At 46.2% G+C, this 20,556-nt stretch overlaps 1 protein-coding gene across 6 annotated transcripts in view; it reads left to right on the forward strand.

Moving 5' to 3' along the window:
* The window catches only part of LOC105491802 (doublesex and mab-3 related transcription factor 2), a 52,979-nt gene that overhangs the window by 28,810 nt on the left and 3,613 nt on the right, over positions 1-20,556 (forward strand). Inside the window, exons 2-5 of one of the 6 annotated variants that reach the window (XM_071077726.1) lie at positions 14,858-15,518; positions 16,315-16,883; positions 18,455-18,557; positions 20,367-20,447. In XM_071077726.1, coding sequence (XP_070933827.1) covers positions 16,359-16,883; positions 18,455-18,557; positions 20,367-20,422 — 684 coding nt within the window. In that variant the 5' untranslated portion in view covers positions 14,858-15,518; positions 16,315-16,358 and the 3' untranslated portion in view covers positions 20,423-20,447. Of the gene's footprint in view, positions 1-14,857; positions 15,519-16,314; positions 16,884-16,914; positions 17,027-18,454; positions 18,558-20,366; positions 20,448-20,556 lie in introns of those variants that run through there. The other 5 variants (XM_071077728.1, XM_071077724.1, XM_011758480.2 and 2 more) reach the window with 5 other exon arrangements.

Raw genomic sequence — 20,556 nt, forward strand, 5'->3', positions numbered from 1 at the left:
CACGACAGAGCGAGACCCTGTCTCAAATAAACAAAAAACAAACCCCAGACCTGCTGATTTAGCACCTGTATGGGTGCTAGGCTAGGCACATGTTTTGCAGGGGCAAAGGGGACCAAAATTTCATATATGGCTTCCATGTTTTCCAGAAGTTGAGAAACTCTGTCCTGGAGGGATAGGTGCAGTACTTGATCCTTTGGATATTGAGTTTTTTTTTAGTTTGTTGTTGTTGTTGTTGTTGCTTGTTTGTTTTTTGATAGAGTCTCACTCTGTCATCCACGCTGGAGTGGAGTGGCATGATCACAACTTACTGAGGCCTCGATCTCCCCCAGCTCAGGTGATCCTCCCACCTCAGCCTCCTGAGTTGCTGGGACTACAGATGCGAGCCACCATACCTGGCTAGTTTTTGTATTTTTTGTAAAGATGGGGTTTCACCATGTTGCCCAGACTGGTTTCAAACTCCTGACCTCAAGCCATCTGGCCTCCCAAAGTGCTGGGATTACAGGAGTGAACCACCACACTCAACCCTTGGGTGCTGTTGAGGCTAATGGAGAGGCTGTAGTAACAAGACGCTGTATCTTGGATGCTCAGAGGTTGTATACTCTCAGGCCTCCATACAATGTAGTTGTATTGAACTAGAGTATTGCTAGAAATAAGTTAATGGCAGCTAACTTACCACTTTTCTATGTAGTGCCACTTGCCAACAATCTATACCTAGATTTTCAAATGTTAGCAATATTAAAGGGTGCAGTTATACAGATGATATTGACTGTTTCATATACAAATCATCTGTATGCAATTGTATATATTCAAATATAATGTATGTTGGAGATTTCTGCCATTTCCATGAACAGTGATTAAGAGAATGGGCTCTGGAGTTAGATCTACTTGGTTTTTGGGTTCTAGGCCCACCACTAAATGATCAGCTGGGTGACCTTTGGTGCGTTTCTTTACCTCTGTAAGTCTATTCATTCAACTACAAAAGAGACAAGATGCTTGACTGAGAGCATGGTTTTGAGGAATGAATTAGATAATTTACTCATGCATCTGGCTTAGGTGAGTGTTCTATAAATATAGTAGTGTTTTTACACTCGATCTTAGCCAAAAGGCCGAGAAGCGATAGTAGTGTTTTTATTTTACACAAATAGCTTGAGTGCTGGTTGGAGCTTAGACACTGACTGATATGAATGATACAAACTGCTTTAATGCTTTACACTTTGGTTTACTTATTCGTATGTCACCTCCTCTAATCCCCTAAAGGGTCCCCATTTCCCTGAGAGTGTCTGCCCAAGTCCTCTAGGCTCTATACGATTTTTCCCTGTCCACCCCAAGCACCCACGGATCAGCACTGCCTCCCTTGTACACTCTGACCCAGCTGCACTTGCCCCTTCTTGTTCCTTAAACACACCAGGCACATTCCTACCTCAGGGCCACTGCATTTGCTGTTTTCTCTGGCTGGAATATTCTTACATCAGATATCAACATCTCCTTTAGGTCTCTTATCAGTGAGGCCACACCCTCCTTTTAAAATGGGCTTGCACAGCGCGAAGAGTTGGGTCCAGAGCTTTTATAAACATTAAAAAAATTATAGATATTAACTTTCATATTGTATAAAATTATATTTTATATCTGTGCAAGATATAAAATGTATATCTGTGCAGTAAATTGCTTTGGCTGTCTTACTGTGGTGCTCATAAGTATGTTTTGCTTAGAAATTGCTCCACTGGCAAGGCATAACAATGAAGTTAAACAAATGTTTTGCTGGTCTCTGAGGCCCAGTCAGGTCAATGGACTACTGCTTATGTTTGTAAGAATTTTCTCTTCATGTCTATTTGGAGACATGGCCTGCTGCCCAGTTCCCCAAGCCCAAGTGATAAAGCAGTTTGAGTCTTTGAATTACTTAGCTTATTGCCTCAGTTGCCTTCTGGGTGTTCTTCTGGTAACAGCCTATATTTGATGGGTGTGAATTTAATTTCTCAAACACATTAGAATGATTTAGTTATGACTTGGAATATTGGAATGCCATCAAATATGGCCTTTAAAAATTTAAGTAATTTAGTCCACAGTTGAATTAGAAAAAAAAAAAAAACTCACCTCATTTCATACAAAGAAAAAAAGCTCCTTCAATATTTTTCACTATTAAGTAGATTGAGGTGATAAGAACACAAAAGTGAAAACAAATGCATTCATAGAAATACCTCTGAAAGCGCCTTAGGATCTGTTTTCAGAGAGAAAATGAATGGTAGAGTATTATGTGTAGCTTTCCCCTCCATTCTGGTTTTTCTGTAAGCAGCTGCCCAAAATTTCAACATGACGACTGAGACTTAGTAGGCCTGAGTTGAATCGAGATTAATTACTTCTTGGTTGGATGAGATGCCCAATAAAGGTGGGACTGGGATCAGGGTCTGTGAGAATGAATATTAAATAACACAGTAGCATAAAGCAAGCAGCATCACGTGGAATAGCCCTTGCTTGTTACTCCTGAATAATCCAGTGCATGTGATAAATTACACTCTCGAAATCCTTTGTTAGGATGTTATAATTACTGACTAATTAAAAAATAGTCTAGTTTGGTTGTCTTCATTAAAAATTTTGCAAACAATTAATAAGAAATAGAAATCAAATGGTTGGTACTACTGAGCTATCTCCTTCCCCAAACAAGGCACCACAGCCTTAGTCTTTTTCATATCAATTTAATTGGTTTTATTCATTTCGGGAAACTAATTTTACAACAGAAGGAAAGCTTTTAAATACAATTTCTGATATATATCAAGTACGAGAAATTTGGCTAACCAAACTTTAATGCTTCATAAACATGTAAGCAAAACCAAATGTGAGATCAATCTCATTAGGATGTAAATTTATCAATATTTCTAGACAAAATTCCACAGTTAAGAATCACTATCTTCCCGGTAAATGCCATTTACACACAATGTGGATTTTTAGCTGAATATTCTAAAATTTCTAGATTCTTATTTTGTATTTCTGCACACAATACAGGATAATCAGAGTTTCTTTTATTTCTCTGTGCTTTCTTTTCTTTTCTTTTTTTTTTTTTTAAATAGACGAGTTGTTTAAAAAACAACACCAGCAACATAAGCAGCAAAAACTTTTCCTGTGGCTGTGATAAAAACATTGCATTTATCTGAGCCTACCAAATACATATGCCCCTGTAGCAATGAATGCTTATTACAATTATTGAATCTCAGGGAAATGGAAATACTCCTGTCATCCTAAATATTTCATAAATGTTGTAGAATCTATAAAGTGATTTAAAATGACTTTCACTTTTTACTATTTGTAACTTTCAAAGCTTCAAAAGTCTTTCTCATTGCAGGCTTAGTTTCCTCTTTCAATTTTTAATTATTAACACACAGGAATCTAGGTTTTAAAACCAGTGTATGTTAGCTTCCTCAAATAACTTAAGAATTAATTTACTCAAGATTTCCTTAAAGAAAATGAAATTGCTGGAGAGCTGAGTTTCTGTGTGAAAAATTTTGCCCAGAAAGATAGTATTTTTGGAAAGAAGTGAAAACAGAAGCTTTGAATGGAAGTGTGTGTGTAACTGTAAATGGAGGGCAAAAGGTTGTAACTGACAGGTCCCTTCTGTGGTGCAAACGTCACCATTACAGGAACGTTAAGCTACCCAATTATGCAGTTACTCTACTTGGGTAGAGTAACTACCCAAGTAGTTGGGTCTTGAAAAACATTTGGAATTCAGGAACCGGGATCTTGTAGCCAGAAAAGAAAATTAAAACATGTGTTAAGTGAGGAAGTTTATCGACTTTTAAATATTTTATCTTCAGCCAGGAAAAGATAGAAAGATTTTTTAAAAAATGTTTTAAAACACCAACAATCTGCAGGAACAAATAAAAAAAAAAAGAAAAAATATTATAATGAAACGCTGCATCTGGTTGACATTTAAATAAAGCTGCCAGAGTATAAACTACTTTTAAGACAACTCTAGTGACATATTTTTAAAAGAGAGTGCAGGAAAAAACTTTTGGCTGAGCAAATCTTAACACCACATGTATGGGAGCCATTAATATTCATTACCCTATAGATTTGCCAAACAGCACAGAGTGTCTGGGAACATTACAAGAGAATGCCATGATTGGAGACTTGATTGTGTGCTTTCGTATATTGAACTGTATACTGAGGTCAGATCTAGTTCTTTTGGAAAAGATAAGCCAAATCTATTGACTTTGTGACTCTTAAGTGGATGAAAGTTAAGTGTGCAGATGTCTGAATGAATTGTGCAAACCAGGGTGAAGAAAAACTGTAGAAAACAAAACTAAACAACCATCAAAACTGTTCTTTGAGATTCTGTTAGTTGTCTGTTAACATGAATTTGATGGAGTTGAAGAGGTCTTAGGCTGGGCTCAAGAGGTGTTTCTACTCCTGGGCAAAGAGTAAAAGTCTCTAAGTGGAGAGGAATACAACAGATTTGTAGTTTTAAAGCCATGGCTGAGATAAAGTCTCTGCTAAAGGAATGAATTCTAGACCCTTAACAGCGTAAGAATCCTGAACCCTTTGAGGGAGTAATTATTGTGTGCTATGGAAGAAATTACCCAAATTGGTTAGAAAAGTTGCACAGAATTCAGTTTCTAGACTCTAGAATCTGGGGTCATGACTCACCTCTGCTACTTATATCTTTGTCCCTAGTCTACTGGCATCAAGCTGGGTTCTCAATGAGAATCTTGCCCAAATGATTTATCACAAGACTGTGAATTCTAGAAAATATCAGATCTGAGGTTCCAGAAATTCCATTCAATTGGTTTAATTAAATCTTACCAGCTCAATCAATGGGACTGCAGGGTTTTTGCTTTTTTTTTTTTTTTTTTTGGACACTGGAGTCTTGCTCTGTCACTCAGGCTGGAGTTTAGCAGTGGCATGATCATGGCTCACTGCAGCCTCAACCTCTTGGGCTCAAGTGATCCTCTCACCTCAGTCTCCCAAGTAGATGGGATTATAGGTATGCACCACCATGCCTAGCTAACTTTTGCATTTTTCGTAGAGATGAGGTTTTGCCATGTTGCCCAGGCTGGTCTCAGACTGCTGGGCTTAAACTGTCTGCCCACCTCAGCCTCCCAAAGTGCTGGGATTACAGGCATGAGCCCCTGCTTCTGGCCAGCTGCAGGTTTTAATAGACAGAAATGTAGTGGACTTTCTGAAGGATTTTTCTGAGCAGGGATGGGCAGAAAGATGGGTCCATTATAACTGTTGAATCTGGTTAATAGATACATAGACATTACATATCCATATGGATATACAGGTATGGGTGTTACTCTACTGGGTTATAGTAATGGATCTTGTATTATTGGCCTACTTTTGTATATTGTTAAAATTTCCATATTTAAAAGTATAAGTAATATAAAAGAAAACAACCCAGCTTACAGTGCCAGCTGGAAACCAGCCTTAGCTGAGTGAGGTAAGAGTTGAAGCTGGACTCATCCTTTCTTGCACAATAAGAGTTTCCTTTGAAGAGAAATGAAAAACATTTAATCAACCTGCTTATTTAGAAAGCGTTTATTACCTTGCTGCATCCCTCCTCCTCTTCAAAGTGAGAATGACATTTCCTTTCCAGTGCTTCCACAGGGACATGGAAATCTATGTAAACATTCCAGAGCTTTGTTCCTCACTGGCCACAAGGGAGGTTAGGCACTGGATTTCTTATATGGCTGATGAAGGAACATAATGGCAGCGTCATTTTAGAGAAGGGCATTGCTTGAACAGTAATTAATAAACCAGCACCCATATTTCCCTCTGTGGCCTTTCCCAGACTTGTCCTATTTGATCTTACCAACTTGTTACTCAGGGAGTGAGGTTCCTGATTAGAAAGCAAACTAAGTAAGACAAGAAGTCTCATTCATACCTTCTGCTTTAAATGCTTTCTAATTTTCTTTCTTTTTTTTTTTTTTGAGGCGGAGTCTCGCTCTGTCGCCCAGGCTGGAGTGCAGTGGCGCGATCTCGGCTCACTGCAAGCTCCGCCTCCCGGGTTCCCGCCATTCTCCTGCCTCAGCCTCCCGAGTAGCTGGGACTACAGGCGCCGCCACCACGCCCGGCTAATTTTTTTGTATTTTTAGTGGAGACGGGGTTTCATTGTGTTAGCCAGGATGGTCTCGATCTCCTGACCTCGTGATCCGCCCGTCTCAGCCTCCCAAAGTGCTAGGATTACAGGCTTGAGCCACCGCGCCCGGCCTCTAATTTTCAAAGAATTCTAATTGCTTTTTTTTTTTCATTGGAAATTAGGAAGTCATTGACAAAAATATATATATTTATTATGTGCATTTTGCAAATGAGGAGACTGAGGTTTAGAGAGGTTAAATGAATTTTTCAAAACTTCACAAGGGCTCCAGGAATGATTTGGGGTCTTTTATGTTTTCAGAGCCCAGGTTTCCTGTGTTCTATGCAGTGTATAGATTTGTCTTTGGGTGATTTCCTATACCAAACTTTAGTCTTTCGCACTGGATACAAAGAGAAATTCTAAAATTCTGTTCCCCATGGAAAAATATCCTTCGCTCTTCAGGGCAGATTCTGCAGGGAGAGAATTGCAAATTTGAAGGAGTGGAAGGTGTGATCGGAGAAAATACCAAGGATTGAAGGATGAAGGGGTATGGGATGGATTGGAGGCAGCTCTGAGATGAGAGCCTGCTGAATTTGTGTTCAGGGAGATCAAGTTGGTTTCTTCTGGAAAAAAACCTGTAAGCTTGGGAAGGCTGGGATTGGCTTTCTTCGCAAGCAGCTGGGATCTAAGTTCATTTTCATCAGGGCCGCTCTAGCTCAGTGCTGCTGGGAACCGTACCGGAATGGGTGTGGGACGGCTTCGAATTCAGATCTGGGTTCTGTTTTTTCTAGGCAGTCTCTCGGAGCCTGCTTCCTTGACTATAAAATGAAGAGTTGTGAAGAGTCAATAATGCCAAGTTGGAAGGGTCTGACACAGAATCCGACAAAGGATGGACCCTCAATAATTGTGATTTCTTCTCCCCCTTTTCCTTCTTGGTGAAATCATCCCATGAATCTAAGCAAGTAGGGCCCTTCGTCATTCTTCGGAGTAACCGCTTGAGGGCTAGAAGGAGCAGTGATCGAAACCCCAGGGAAGCGGAGACTCTCCAAATTCGAGCTCGATCACTGTCCTCCCCCGACCGCCGACCCCGCTGGAGAAGAAGGCGCGACTGGGCGATGATTTAACGCGGAGGGAGCGCGGAGGCCGCGGAACCCGGGGATGCTGGGTCTCACGACCGGCTGCTGAGCGCAGGTCGGTGCATCCTCCCCACAGAGCCCCCGCGCGGCCTCCTCCCGCTGCGCCCGCGGCGGGTAGCCCTGGCGTTTGGCCACGCAATCGGCTGGGGACCACTAGATGCTGGGGGAGGATCAAAGCATTCTTATGGGGCCCAAAGCGCCTGGGGTTGCAGTTTTGTTAGCCTGGCCTCACCTCGTCAATAAATTTTCGGCGAAAGTAGGGAGGGAGCAGGAGTGGAGGGTTGGGGCGGGGGTTGGTGGGGCGCGGGGGTTGGCCGGAGGGAGGGACGGGGATTTCTTGCACCTGCGCTCCTGCTGCGTTAAGTCAGTGGGAAGCAAGTGACATTTCACTTTCGTCCGCCCCCTTGGAACTTGCTCATCTCCCTCCTTTAGAACACCGCCTGCTTTCCGAGGTCAGCATTATCAAAAAGAAGATTTCTTCCAGGCCCTTAAAATTTATGTGGCGCCTTGTTACAAGGAGCGCGCTGGAAGCTGGCTTTGGTCTCTCCTTGTCCCCTCTTTCTCCTACCCCGCCCCCACATCCCCGTGGAGAAACCCTCGAGTAGGCCTTTTCCATTTTCTCACCCCACTTAGAACTACAAAAAATATATGGGAAGGTGATTTGGTTTCACTTCAACTTCTTCATTTTGCAGAAGCCTAAAGTGGTGATGGTGAGAAAAGTGGCCCAAGGTCGAGGGTTACTTCAGTTGGCAAAACCAGGAGTAGAACAGGAGACTCCCTGGAGTCTTACTATGTATTTTTTGCTTCTTTCTTTCTTTCTTTCTTTCTTTCTTTCTTTCTTTCTTTCTTTCTTTCTTTCTTTCTTTCTTTCTTTCTTTCTTTCTTTCTTTTTTGAGACGGAGTCTCGCTCTGTCACCCAGGCTGGAGTGCAGTGGCGCAATCTCGGCTCACTACAAGCTCTGCCTCCCGGGTTTACGCCATTCTTCTGCCTCAGCCTCCCGAGTAGCTGGGACTACAGGCGCCCGCCACCTCGCCCGGCTAATTTTTTGTATTTTTTAGTAGAGACGGGGTTTAACGTGTTAGCCAGGATGGTCTCGATCTCCTGACCTTGTGATCCGCCCGCCTGGGCCTCCCAAAGTGCTGGGATTACAGGCTTGAGCCACCGCGCCCGGCCGCTACTTATTTCATGGACAAAAATAATCCTTCTCTTAGGCAGGTCAAGTACTCTTTAAAGGTGTCTGTGCTTTTGCCAGTTGGCTGCAAAACATAGGATCACACTTCAGTCACCTGGACATCATGGGGAGTCGCTGGCTATCCAACGACAGAGCCGAGTATAGTCTGATCCCTCCTCTGAGATACTCCTTCCTCACTCCCACTCCATCCCGAAAAACACTATGGAGCATGTGTTCTGGGCAAGTCTTCTCCCAGGCTTGGGTAAAATTTGAGCATAGGGATTCTTCTGGCAGAGTTGGGGGGAATCCCTCCTCCAGCAAGAACACTTTTCAGAGGGCCCTCCTGAGGCTGACAGGGAAGGAAATATTTCAGCCCTCCACACAGCTGAAACTCAGACCTCAGAGTCAGCTTCGCACAGGACAGGGCTAAAGAAGCCTGATAATTTTTGGCTTAAAGTCTGGTCAGAATGAACCTGACCTGGAAGCCACAGGATCATGGAACCTTTGTGAATTGTGGCAACTTTCTTTGTCACTTGGACGAATCCTCTTGGATCTGGGCTCTAGGAAACTGAATCTTTTGTGAAACTACTCCATGTCCCATTGTTTTGCTAGTTGATAGATTCCACCCACATTTTTAACTAGGTAAGATTAATAGCAGTAGCATAGAGGAGCAAAAATATTACCAAAATGTCAAAACCAATGCCAAAGCTTGTTTCTAATTCCCCACACACCACCTTCTTTTCCTTCTCCTCTCCTCTTGTCCAGCTTGGGCTTTCTTCATACCCTTGATCTTGCTGCCTGAGCAAGCAGTCCATCAGATGGGAGCTAAGATTTGTTATAGTCTTTGACGTTTGAGACAAAACCTAGAAATCAATGAACTTCCCTCCTTCACTTTACAGTCAAGGAAGCCCAGGCCCAGGAGGGTGAAAAGACTTGCTGAGGGGTTCATACACATGGAAGAAATTAACTTTTCATCATAGCACCTGCCCTACCAACACTTGGTATCCCCCCAACCCTTGATTCCTCTCTACCTGGTTGTTAGACTGTTGGGAAAATATGGAGAGTGATTTCAGTGTGGATAAAGTCTGCCCCCTTGAAATGTAAAACCCCAAAATAGAATGGGAGTAGGGAGTGGAAAGTTCTCAGAGTTAAGGGTTTACTGTGTCAGTTAGTCACGAGGCCCGCTCTCGGAGCTGGAGAGCTGTGTGTCTCCTGATATGGCAGTCAGCCACATGCCTTCTCAGGGCTGCCTTCCACAGCAAGGCCACAGCTCCAAGGGTGAACCCAGGCCCCAGTACAGCCCGCAGTATCTGCCTCCCCTGAGGATCATTTGGAATGAATACTGAGAAGTCAAGAAAGTCTGCAGTTGCCTCATCTCCTGGCTGCTACTAGCCCCCCAAGTGAATTGAGCCACGTTTCCCAGCATGGAGGATGGAAGCTGCCGGGGATTGGGACAGGCAGGCTGGCAGATCCTCTAGATAGATATGTTAGGAAGGGACTATTACTTCATAGTCTGACTCCCTATCCCGCTGCAAAGAGTACATTTAAAAAGACTGTATGAAGGCATGGAGCTGGAGTTACTCTTTGACCCCGCACAGCCACTGTTCTAGCTGTATGTTCCTTAGAAACTCCCATGAACTTCTCTGAGCTTCAGTTTTCCTTTCCTTTGTAAATCGAGGGAGTGGACTCAGCGCGTCTCATTCGGCCTTATGCGTCTATGATTTAAGTCCTACTTTCCGCGGAGGAGAGATGAGAGTCTAGATTGCACCGTCCTTTTTGTTCAGCTTTTTGACGAGCGGAGCAGGGAAAGGGAGAATTCTAACAGCCTGGTGGAGAGCAATTATCTCCCGCAATCTCCCCTCTTCCACCCCCATGACTTGTGACAGGTCGTATATTTGATTACGCAAAGTAAATTGGGAAATCATATCTCCGCAATCCCATCTGGGATTATTTATTTCCCCGCGTCCGCAGCCGGTCAAAGTCGTGAGACGGTACAACGTTGAGTAGCTTTCCACAGAAAGAGGTGCCTTCGAGGTCAGCTCTGGAGAAACCACAGCCCAGCCGGCCACAGCAAAGCACTTCTATTGGGATGCTTAAACGTTTTCAAATGTCAGTCGCCACCCTGGGCGCTCGCGGCAGGTTGATTTAACAAGGCGACTTAGGCTGAAGGTGGAGGGAGAGGGTTCCCGCCGATCCCCAGCCTCCTCTGGAGGACTCCAAAACTGGAAAGTTGGGTGGAATAGGGAGGAAATCGGGCTTCGGATTTCCCCCAGCCTCGGGCTCTCTGCAGCCTAGCTAATGGAGTTAAAATAACCACAAAAATAGCACAAATTACTCCCAAGTACTGAATGTTCAGTATGGGCGGGTCACCGTGCTAGGGCATCTACACGAGTCGCCTCCTTTTAGGTGAACCCCATTTTGCAGTTGAGGATAGTGAGGCACAGAGGAAGGTTAAGGGACCTTCTCACTATCCCTAGCCAGAAAGGGGCAGATCCGCATTCTAACACGCCTCTGTCAGGCTCCGAGACCCCGGTGCTCGGCCTCTAAGCTGGGCTGTCCGCGCAGACAGAGTCTGGGCGGAGGTGGGGGATGTGTAGGGGGAACGCTCAGGGCAGGACCAACTCCCGCGATTAGCTCTGTGAGCGGAGTGGGAGGTGGCAGGGCCAGGCTGCAGAAGCCAGGACCCTCGAAAGGGATCCAAGTCTATGTGGCTGCGCGAGAGGGAAGCCACATGAGCTGCTTGGCTCCGGGGCCAACTGGGTGGGATGGGATTCGCAAAAGGAACTTGATGGGTGAGCGGGAACCAATTTGAAACTCACTTTCCTCTTTTGTTTATTTTATTTTAAAATTTGTGGCAGGGTGTTTGAAGAAAAAAGGAAAACTACCCTCATCCAGGAAAAAACAACAACGAAGAGTCTCTCTCTCTCTCTCTCTCTCTCTCTCTCTCTCTCTCTCTCTCTCTCTCGACAGAGTCTCACTCCTGTCGCCTAAGGCTACAGTGCAGTGGCGCGATCTCGGCTCTCTTGCAGCCTCGACTTCTCAGACTCAAGCGATCCTCCCACCTCAGCCTCCTGAATAGCTGGGACTACAGGCGCATGCCGCCACGCCCGGCTAATTTTTTGTATTTTAAGTAGAGACGGGGCTTCGTCCTGTGGCCGAGGTTGGTCTCGAACTCCTGGACTCAAGCAATCCACCCACCTTGGCCTCCCAAAGTGCTGGGCCTCCTTCTATTTTTGTTCAGGTTTCATTGCGTGACTCGCCCAAAGAGAGATTCGGTGGGTCCAAGCTGCGCCAGAAAGGGAAGGGATACAGGGCGAGAGAGATTTGGGGTAAAGGGAGAGGGAGGCAGAGGGGGAAGGGGGCCCCACGCCGGTCAGTTCCAAGAGGCAAACCCCGCCAGCCTAGCTCCCTGGGCCGAGTCAACAGCCGCCCAGTTGCTTTGTAATTTACAGGAGGGACTCCGAATTGTACTTTGTAATTTGGTGTCGGTTTACAAGGCAAAGGACTTCTGTTTCCTCACCTCACCAGGTCCTCAGTCACGGCCTGACCCCTTTTAAGAGAGGGACCTCGAGAGGGGAGCTGAATTCCTTGAGCCCTCGCCTTTCAATCAAGTTTTCAAGGCACGCTTTGGCCAGGCCTTCCCGGACTGCCTGTGCTGCCACCTCGGGAATCAACGTCTGTACCGAACTCCTAACCTGTGAAGACGTGCTATCCTCATAATTGCGGAGTCGGGCCAAGGCAGGCTACTCTTTCCCCTTTGCAGATGAGGCAACTGAGCCGCAGAAAAATAAGTGACCAAGATCACCTAGCTAGTGGAACAAACAGCTCCATCCCAGGCTCTCTGGCTCCTATTCCCTCTGAATATTTAATTTACTAAACAGTTCGAGCAGCAGTAGATTCCTTTCACAATCTGGTAAAAACTATGACAATTACTCCTCCCCTTCCCCCAAATGTACTTATTTTCCCATTCAATATCGGAGCTTCTCGGACTTCCTGAAGTTCGTCCCAGGATGAAGACCCTCCTTTCTCCTCCTCCTCGCCCCGCCCCACGACCTCGTTTCCCAGTAATTGCTGGGATCCTGATTCTCTGGAGGCATTCCGGGCGGAGGGATTGAGTGTAATTCAAGTGAGTTATGATTACAGCTGCTTGTTCCCCTGTGCCGCAGACTGGTGTGTAGGGAGGGTGGGACTGGCGGGGCACGTGGAGATGGGCAAAATGTCTGGAGAGAGCAGTGGCGCGTTTTCGCTAGAGGTGAGCTAAGAGCTAGGGGAGGGAACAATCTTAAGCCCACCGCGCTGGGACCCACGGCCTGAGGTCCTCCAGGAAGCACTGGGGCTCAGCTTTCCCTATGTCAGTACGGATGGAGCACACGCAAGAGGAAGGCTGGTGGCTCTGCTGGAACATTCTGAGGGCCTTGTTCTCTGCATACGCTGGGACCTGCAGTCCCATCTCCCATTTGGCCTCAGCCAGCGTGGTTTATTGTACACAAATCCCGCTTGTTTCCTCCTTATGCAGCAGTTTTAAAATTTCGAACTAGTTCAAGAGCTGCTGGCTGCTCGTTTACTTTCAGTTTTGGAAAAAGAGGCTTACACCTCTTTCTCCTCCTGTTTCTTCTCCGGTCCCCCTTCCCCTCAATCTAGTTTTCCAAAGTTAGCAAACCTACTTTCTTGATTTTGTTTCTTAACATTTAGAACAACTGGTGAAGGGCTAATGATTTCATCTCCTTACCACCACCCCTAACCTTAAAAGCAATAAATAAAATAAAAGCCCAGCCTGCCAACCGCATGCACATACAGCCAGCGGTGGTGGGGGTTTGTAGTTTGCATACACGTCCTGGGGCAGAAGCACTGAAATGCCGTGAAGGCAGAAATGTAGCTAGCAGGGGAACACGGTGAAAAAACAGAATGATTTGATAAAAACGTGCTCGGTCCTGTTACAGGAGGGCTGCTGGTAGTAATACCATGTACTAAAATCAGAAGGGGTGCAGGAGAATACAATTTAAAAAAGCAAACCCACAGCGAGTCTTTCTTGCTGGGAGTGAGGGACTCTGCAAAGTTTCTGGGACTTCAGAACAGACATCAACAGGTCCATTGCTCTTCCCGAGACTACTGGGTGATCCAGGGCTCCTCTCTGAACCTCAGTTTCGTCGATGGAAAAAATTGGGATAGGAACATATTTCTGCTGCTGTCAAGAATTTAAACGCTCCAGTGCAGGTGAAGGAAATGTGCTTTGATGAGTGGGTATTAAAAATGTGCAAAAAGAACCTGGTGTTACAAGGTGGTGTCAAGGGAGAGGAAGTAACAGTCTGTGTGACCCCCTGTCCCTTGTCGGAGCGCGCACCGCTCCCAAGTCACCCTCTGAGTCTCCAGAGCTACGGAAAAGCCGAAGAGAATAAGCAGGACTGTTTCTCTGCTTCCTTCATTGGGCTTCGCAAGAGGCTCTGGGAAGAAGCACTCGTACAAATGGGAATCCCAGTGCCTGGTCACCGGGGAGGAACTTTCCAACATCGCTAAAGGCTTGAGAATGGTGCTTCTGGCAGGTCGCGTTCCACGGTAGTTCCTAAGCTGCCTTTGTTTCCACCTCTCGGAGCCAGGTTAACTTTTAACATTCTGACAGACTCGGAGAAAAGTAAGGTTTGAATTACGTCAGGAATTTCCACCTTTCAACAAGTATTTGTTGCAGGCCTACTATGTGCTCAGTGCGATGACACTCAATTTTGTAAAGTCTCCTTAACAGATCATACTTGAGAGGTCTTGATTATTTACAGATGCAGTTAGAAAAGCGTCCATATTACTTTAAATGGAGTTCAAGAAATGTAAAGCAGAGTTTAATTAGAAGACTAATTCCTTCTTTTAATATGTTGGAATTTTTTTTATTGTTAAACATTTTGTAAAGGATTTTTTGAGGGAGTCATTAGAAAGTCTATAAATACAACTATGCACACTAAAAAGCAGTCTTTTTTTTTTAAAAAGAGGTTTGTTTAATGCATGCTTAGGGTGAATGGATTCACCTAAATCTCTTAATAGCATGCATTTCTGATCTTCCTCAAATTAACCGTAATAGCAACTGATACAGCAGAAAAATGTAAGTGACTTGTAGTTGACTTGGCCACCTGCCACACGGGCTCGGTGAAGGTTAATGAGGAACTATTTGGCACTTCGAGAATACTTGGCACTAGACACAGAAATATCAACAGGCCATTTGTATGCTAACTAGGAGCTTCGGTGCCAGGTAACCACTGATGCACTCTTGCAGGAGAAAGAAGGATGTCGCTGTACGCCCCGATAGATAGAGAGGCATCATTTTTAGGCCCAGTTTAGATTAATTATTGATTGAGTCGCCGAAATACTTGTGATGCTGATAGAGACCAATACTGGTCCTTCTGATCTCTTTCTTGTCGTTTATTACCTTCTCTTACATTCCTCAGAGTGTATCTCTGCTTGTTTCCCAGTCCGCGAGATAAATGGCGACTTCTCTCTTGCAGGCACCGTCATACGTCGGGTTTAAATTCTGGACAGGCGACCCGGCTGCACCGAAGGCCCGGCGGGCGGATTCTGGCGGAGCGCTTCAGGGAGGAGAGTGTAGACCGCGAGAGGCGGAGGGCGCCCAGCCGGCGTGCCTTGGCCAATCAGTGTACACACCGCCTGACAACCGGCCAATCAGAGGACGTAAAGCTCTGGGGCCCGAGCGGATAATACTAGGAAGGGGAGCGCACTTTGGCGACAGAAGCCAGTGGCGCTGCGCTGAGTGCAGCTGCGCTCGCCCGCTCGGTGAGCTCGCGATCTGAGCCAGGCGGGGGCGGCCCGACCTTTCCCGCCCAGCTTGGGTCAGAGGAAGCCGAAAGCGGCCTCAGCAAGGTGAGGCGCCCGAGGCTGCAGAAGACCGAGCAGAACTTTGCAGAGTTCGGGATGTGCTGGGCTAGGTCGCTGAGGACTTGACTGGCTTCCTCTCTCCTTCCCTCCACCTTCTCCCTCCTCTCCACCATCCAGTGGGTTCTTTCCGGGCCTCCAGCTATCAGCTCCCGATTTCGTGGTTGAGGGTAGCGACCCCGATTTCTGTTTGCATGCACAGCCAGCAGCCCTAGCGCCAGATCCTAAAACTGGATATCTTTTGACTGGGCTACCAGCCCGGGCCTCAAAGTTTTGGTGAGTGCTGTGATGCCGCTCGGGGTGTCAGGGAGGGCAAAGGGCGTGAATCATCCTTCACCTTTTCTGTTTGACTTGAATGCCTTGCCTTAAAGATGTAAACCAAGCCCTAAGTATAGAGAGCCCACACAGCTCAGCCCTGTGGCGCCCCAAGTACTATTAAGGCTGGACGGGCATCTGTAGCTTTGTGCTCTTTGCCCCTATGGGAGTCTAATGACAACAAAATTTTGGTTTTCAGTTGATTATTTTGGGGAGGGGGGTGAGAGGACCTCTTCAAGCCCAAGGAGGGGTCCTTGTGGTGATGTAGGCTGATGAGAGGCATTTGGGAAGCATGGAGTGGTACTTCAGTGGGTCTGAAGGGCCACTTGTAATGAAAGGAAAACAGTTCTTCCACGGATAGTTTCATATGCATCATGGCCTTACTACTTGAGTATGGGGAAATCTGACAAGTGGCCTGGGCCAGCCTAGTTGGATACAATATTTTGTGTGTGTGATAAGTGAGTTACCCAGGGACTTGTCCGGAAAGCCTGTGTAAAGCCAGAGAGGGCTACGGTTAAAGGTCAGGTACTTACAGAGCACTTAGAATTAATAAAATAAAACCTTTCTTGGGTTGTAGATCCCTGGGGGCCCTAGAGATACAAGAAAGGCACGTGTGGCCTGGAAGTGAGGGACATGTAATGAGAACAGGATAACTCAAGGGGCCGGAGGCGGGCAGACCAGGAGCTTTGGGCCGGAGGCTCAGGGATGGTCCCTGACGGCGGTCGGTGGGTCTTTGGATTTCTTTGTGTTTCCCCAGAGTGAGGGCCGCCGAGCTCAGGCCCCAGCGAAGCTCCGAGCGCCATGGCCGACCCGCAGGCTGGCTTGGCGGCCGGGGACTGGGAGATCGATGTCGAGAGCCTGGAGCTAGAAGAGGACGGCTGCGGGGCGCAGCGGTCAACGCCCCCAGAGCCCAGCCCGCCGCCGGCCGACGGGGACGGTGAGGACGACGAGGATGACGACGAGGTGGACGAAGACGCGGAAGAAGAGGGTGACGGCGAAGAGGCAGGCGCGTCCCCTGGGATGCCTGGCCAGCCGGAGCAGCAGGGGAGACTGCAGCCGAGGCCGCCGCTCGCGCCTCAGGCCTCACCCGCCGGCACCGGTCCCCCAGAGCGCTGCACTCCTGCGGGCGGCGGCGCGGAGCCGCGCAAGCTGAGCCGCACGCCCAAGTGCGCGCGCTGCCGCAACCACGGCGTGGTGTCCTGCCTGAAGGGCCACAAGCGCTTCTGTCGCTGGCGCGACTGCCAGTGCGCCAACTGCCTGCTGGTGGTGGAGCGACAGCGCGTCATGGCCGCCCAGGTGGCGCTCCGGAGGCAGCAGGCCACCGAGGTGCGTACCCGCCCGGCCCGGGACGCGCCCCCCTGGGGCATCCCAGGCCACAATGGAGGTGGGAGAGTTGGAGGGGAACGGGGCAGCTGTCCACACCCCCGCGCCCAGGGTCTTGCGGCGCCTGTCTCTCACTAGGAAGGGTGGTAAGAACGCTTTTCTGCCTACACTGGCAAGCAGGGTCGGGAGGGAGAAAGTAGGCATCTCTGGGGAACTTGGGAAATGTTTTTTCTTAAAAAGCAGGTAGAGAGGCCTTGAAAGTGATTAGGCCCATTTGGAACATCGTGAGAAAATCAATTTGTTTTTATTTTTTTACATTTAAAAGTGTATTTTCGTGGTGTTGAGGGAGGGGTTGGGGGGAGAGTGGTTGATCCACAGCGCGGCGTGCAGCTCCAGACTCGTCGCTGCTGTACTAGTGATGGTGGAGAAAAAGAACCACGCAGCACGCATGCACTCGGTGCTTCCGCGGTCACCTGGACGTTTGAGATATCCAGAACACTCATTTTACAGATGAGACACAAAGTGTATGAGAAATTAGATGCCTGCAACCCAAGGTCATCAATCCGAAGCTACCGTCCCTGCAGACTACCTAAGAGCAAGTGGAGGGTCTCTGCTGCTTCCCATCGGAGGACTCCAGCTGCGAGGAGAGCCAGGGTTTTCTTTCTGAGAGAGGCTCTTGAACCTCGGTTGTTGTATTTGTTTCCATATGCGCCTGGACAGGGAGAGCTCAGCAAACGAGGCTTCACAGGGCCTCCTCCCAGACTCAGGACCAGGGAAGATTTTCAATGTTACTTTTTGGCGGAGAGGAGCTGGGGAGTGGATCGCCAGGCATACTGAAGGTCGCAACCCCACTGGAACGCCTCTTCAGGGCCCGGGAGAGCGCGCTGGACGCCATGGGCACCTGGTCCTGGGTTTGGCCTCCTCCCGCGTCCCGCATGGGTCATCGCCGGCCCTGCGTTCCCACGCGTTCTCTGTAGCATATGCTGGATAGGGCGCGGGCGTGGGAGGCCTCAGAATCCCACCAGCTGGCGGTGACTGCGGAGGCGAGGGCGGGCGACTGTAAAGCGCAAATTTGGAGTTCGCAGCTGGACCCAGGAGACCCTTATCTCTTCATTACCCTGTCACTCCACCGTGCCCGCCCTGCCGCAGGGAGAAATCCGCCTGGCCTCACTGCTTAACAGCAGACCCTGGGCACCTTCTACCCGACAGGTGGGCTCCCAGGACCCAGCCTGGCTGCAGCCATCTCTTGAGGTCGGGCGCCCCCCTGAAAGGGATTTCACTTTTTCACTTCCCTCCGGGATGTCCCCTCACTTCTGGCCATAGGTCTGAAGTCTAGAGTGACTGTGCTGGAGAAAGCAGGGGGCCCAGCTCACCAGTGGAGATTCCAGCTCTTTGCCCTAGGATTATTGGGTGCTGATAGTAATTCGTTTGTAATTATTTTTCACACGGAATGGGAAAATTCAATACATTTAGAAGGGGGAGAGTTTCTAGAAGACTTACTGACATCCCGTCCTTCCCCTTCTCGCCCCCGTTTTCTTTCAGGGCATTATTGATGATGTTTCTTGTGTTTACAGGACAAGAAGGGGCTTTCTGGGAAACAGAATAATTTCGAGCGCAAAACTGTATACCAGAGGCAAGTCAGAGCCCCCAGTTTGCTGGCCAAAAGCATTTTAGAAGGTAAAGCAACAAAATTATCCTTCAGCCTTTTAAACCGAGTTGAATGACTCTCATCAATCAGGCACAAAGTGTATTTATTAATCAGTTAAAGTGCTATCTAAAGGGAAATACTTTTTATTGGAAAGGTTTTGTTTAGGCGTTCTCTGAGCCCATATACTAAAACTGAACCCATGGGGAGAAGATTAGCATGGTCCCGGAGCCAGAAAGTTTTCTTCTAGGAAGGAAACCGCCACCTGGGAAAATGAATCTCACATACCTGCTGAGGTTTTTGTCACCACCAGTTTAAGAATTCCTATTATTTGGTTGTCTGCTTAGTGGTTAATGGGTTAATGTGGAGTGCATGTGAAATTTACTCCGTCTGAGGGATGTACAAAGATATACTGCCAAGTGACCCTGAAGCAGATGTCTTGGAAGGAAATAAATAACCTAAACAAAGCAAAACAAAACAACACAACCACCTCCACTTTTCTTAGTTGTGGGAGCTGAATAGATGAAGTCAAATGAGGAGTTTAACATCTGCCCAACCAATAAAGACCTTTAGTCTGGGTGTTCAACCTCAGATTCAACTCTTTTTCATTGTACTTTTTTTTTTTTTTTATTACTTGGGTAATTCCTGTTATTCCAAACTTCATTTTACCATTTTTGACAATCAAGGTTATAGAATCTGAAAAAGGTTTTGAATCCAGAAAGTGAAGTGGAGGTTGAATGCGAACAGTGCGAAATCTCTAACTTTCTCTCTCCATGTTCTCACTTTCATGAAAGCCTGGGGATACGTTATTTTTTCTTAAAATATTACCGATTTTTAAAAGCATCTCTATTTGGGTATGGAATTTATTTATTGACCTTTTCAATAATATATTGATTATTTTTAACCGTTTTTCTTTAAATTTTAAAAAATTTAAATAAGGGAAAGTTAACGTTTGCTTTAATCACTGCCACTTCATGAAATTCAGGCTGAAAGTAAACAAAATTTTTTAAGTAGACATTTAGATTCTGCTTTTTTCTTGTGTAGCTTCTGAATTTTGTTGGTTCTGGACAGGTTTTGAAGTTTGTGTGTGTCCTATCATGTGTTGCATACTTCTGACCATAGAGTGGTTTCTTATGAATTAAAAATGAATTTGGTTACAAACTGGATAAACAGATTTATAATAATAGGGCCACATTGATAAACTGAGATTGTGCCAAAGCAACTTGTGAAGTCTGAGGACTAAATGGAATAGTAAATTCAACTGAATAACTTCCTGGCAAAAACTTACCGTAGAAATGGAAACATTAATTTTCAAATTTTATTCTATTTGTAAATGAGTATGGTGGGTTTGTCACTATGTAAACACAAATATAACAATGGATCCTTCAAACAAATTTGGTAGAGGTGAGTGCTTGGGGGTGATGAAATACTTCAAGTATTTTATGCCCCCAGGAATTCTATTTATGTTACACTAATCTTTGTTTTTGAGTTTGTTCCTATTCCTGTGATGACTTAGCCTGTGTTCTAATGATTGCTTGTTCAACCGTTTTGGTATCCGGACAAAATGATTAGAGCTTGGGAAAAATGTTTTAGAACAGTTATTTTCAATAGAGCAGGGAATACTCCCCACCGTTTTTGGGTTTTGTTTTATTTTGCTTTGTTTTTTTTGTACTGGTAGTCAGGGGAAGGGGCCTGGTTAAATTGTTCACTGTAGAGTGTGTTTGACTAGTTAACAGCTCTTTTCAATTTTCTATTCTTCTCTATTTTCTTAAGCCTTTTTTTTTCTTTTTCTACTCACGAATCTCCTTTAACTTTCTTTCTTTCTTTCTCTTTTTTCCTAGTTCTCCTTGGATTATTCTACAGCTATTACAGTGTGTACATAATGAACCATCTTTAGAAAATAAAAGTGACATCAGCTCTAGGTATAGATATATTTTTTAATAATGAAAAAAGATGACATGGATAATAATAAAACATTGATTGATACAAGATGAATAGCCTTGTCTCTTAATGCATAGGGGGCCTGGGAAG

This window comes from Macaca nemestrina, chromosome 14 (assembly GCF_043159975.1).
Source record: "Macaca nemestrina isolate mMacNem1 chromosome 14, mMacNem.hap1, whole genome shotgun sequence".
Classification (NCBI taxonomy): Eukaryota; Metazoa; Chordata; class Mammalia; order Primates; family Cercopithecidae; genus Macaca; species Macaca nemestrina.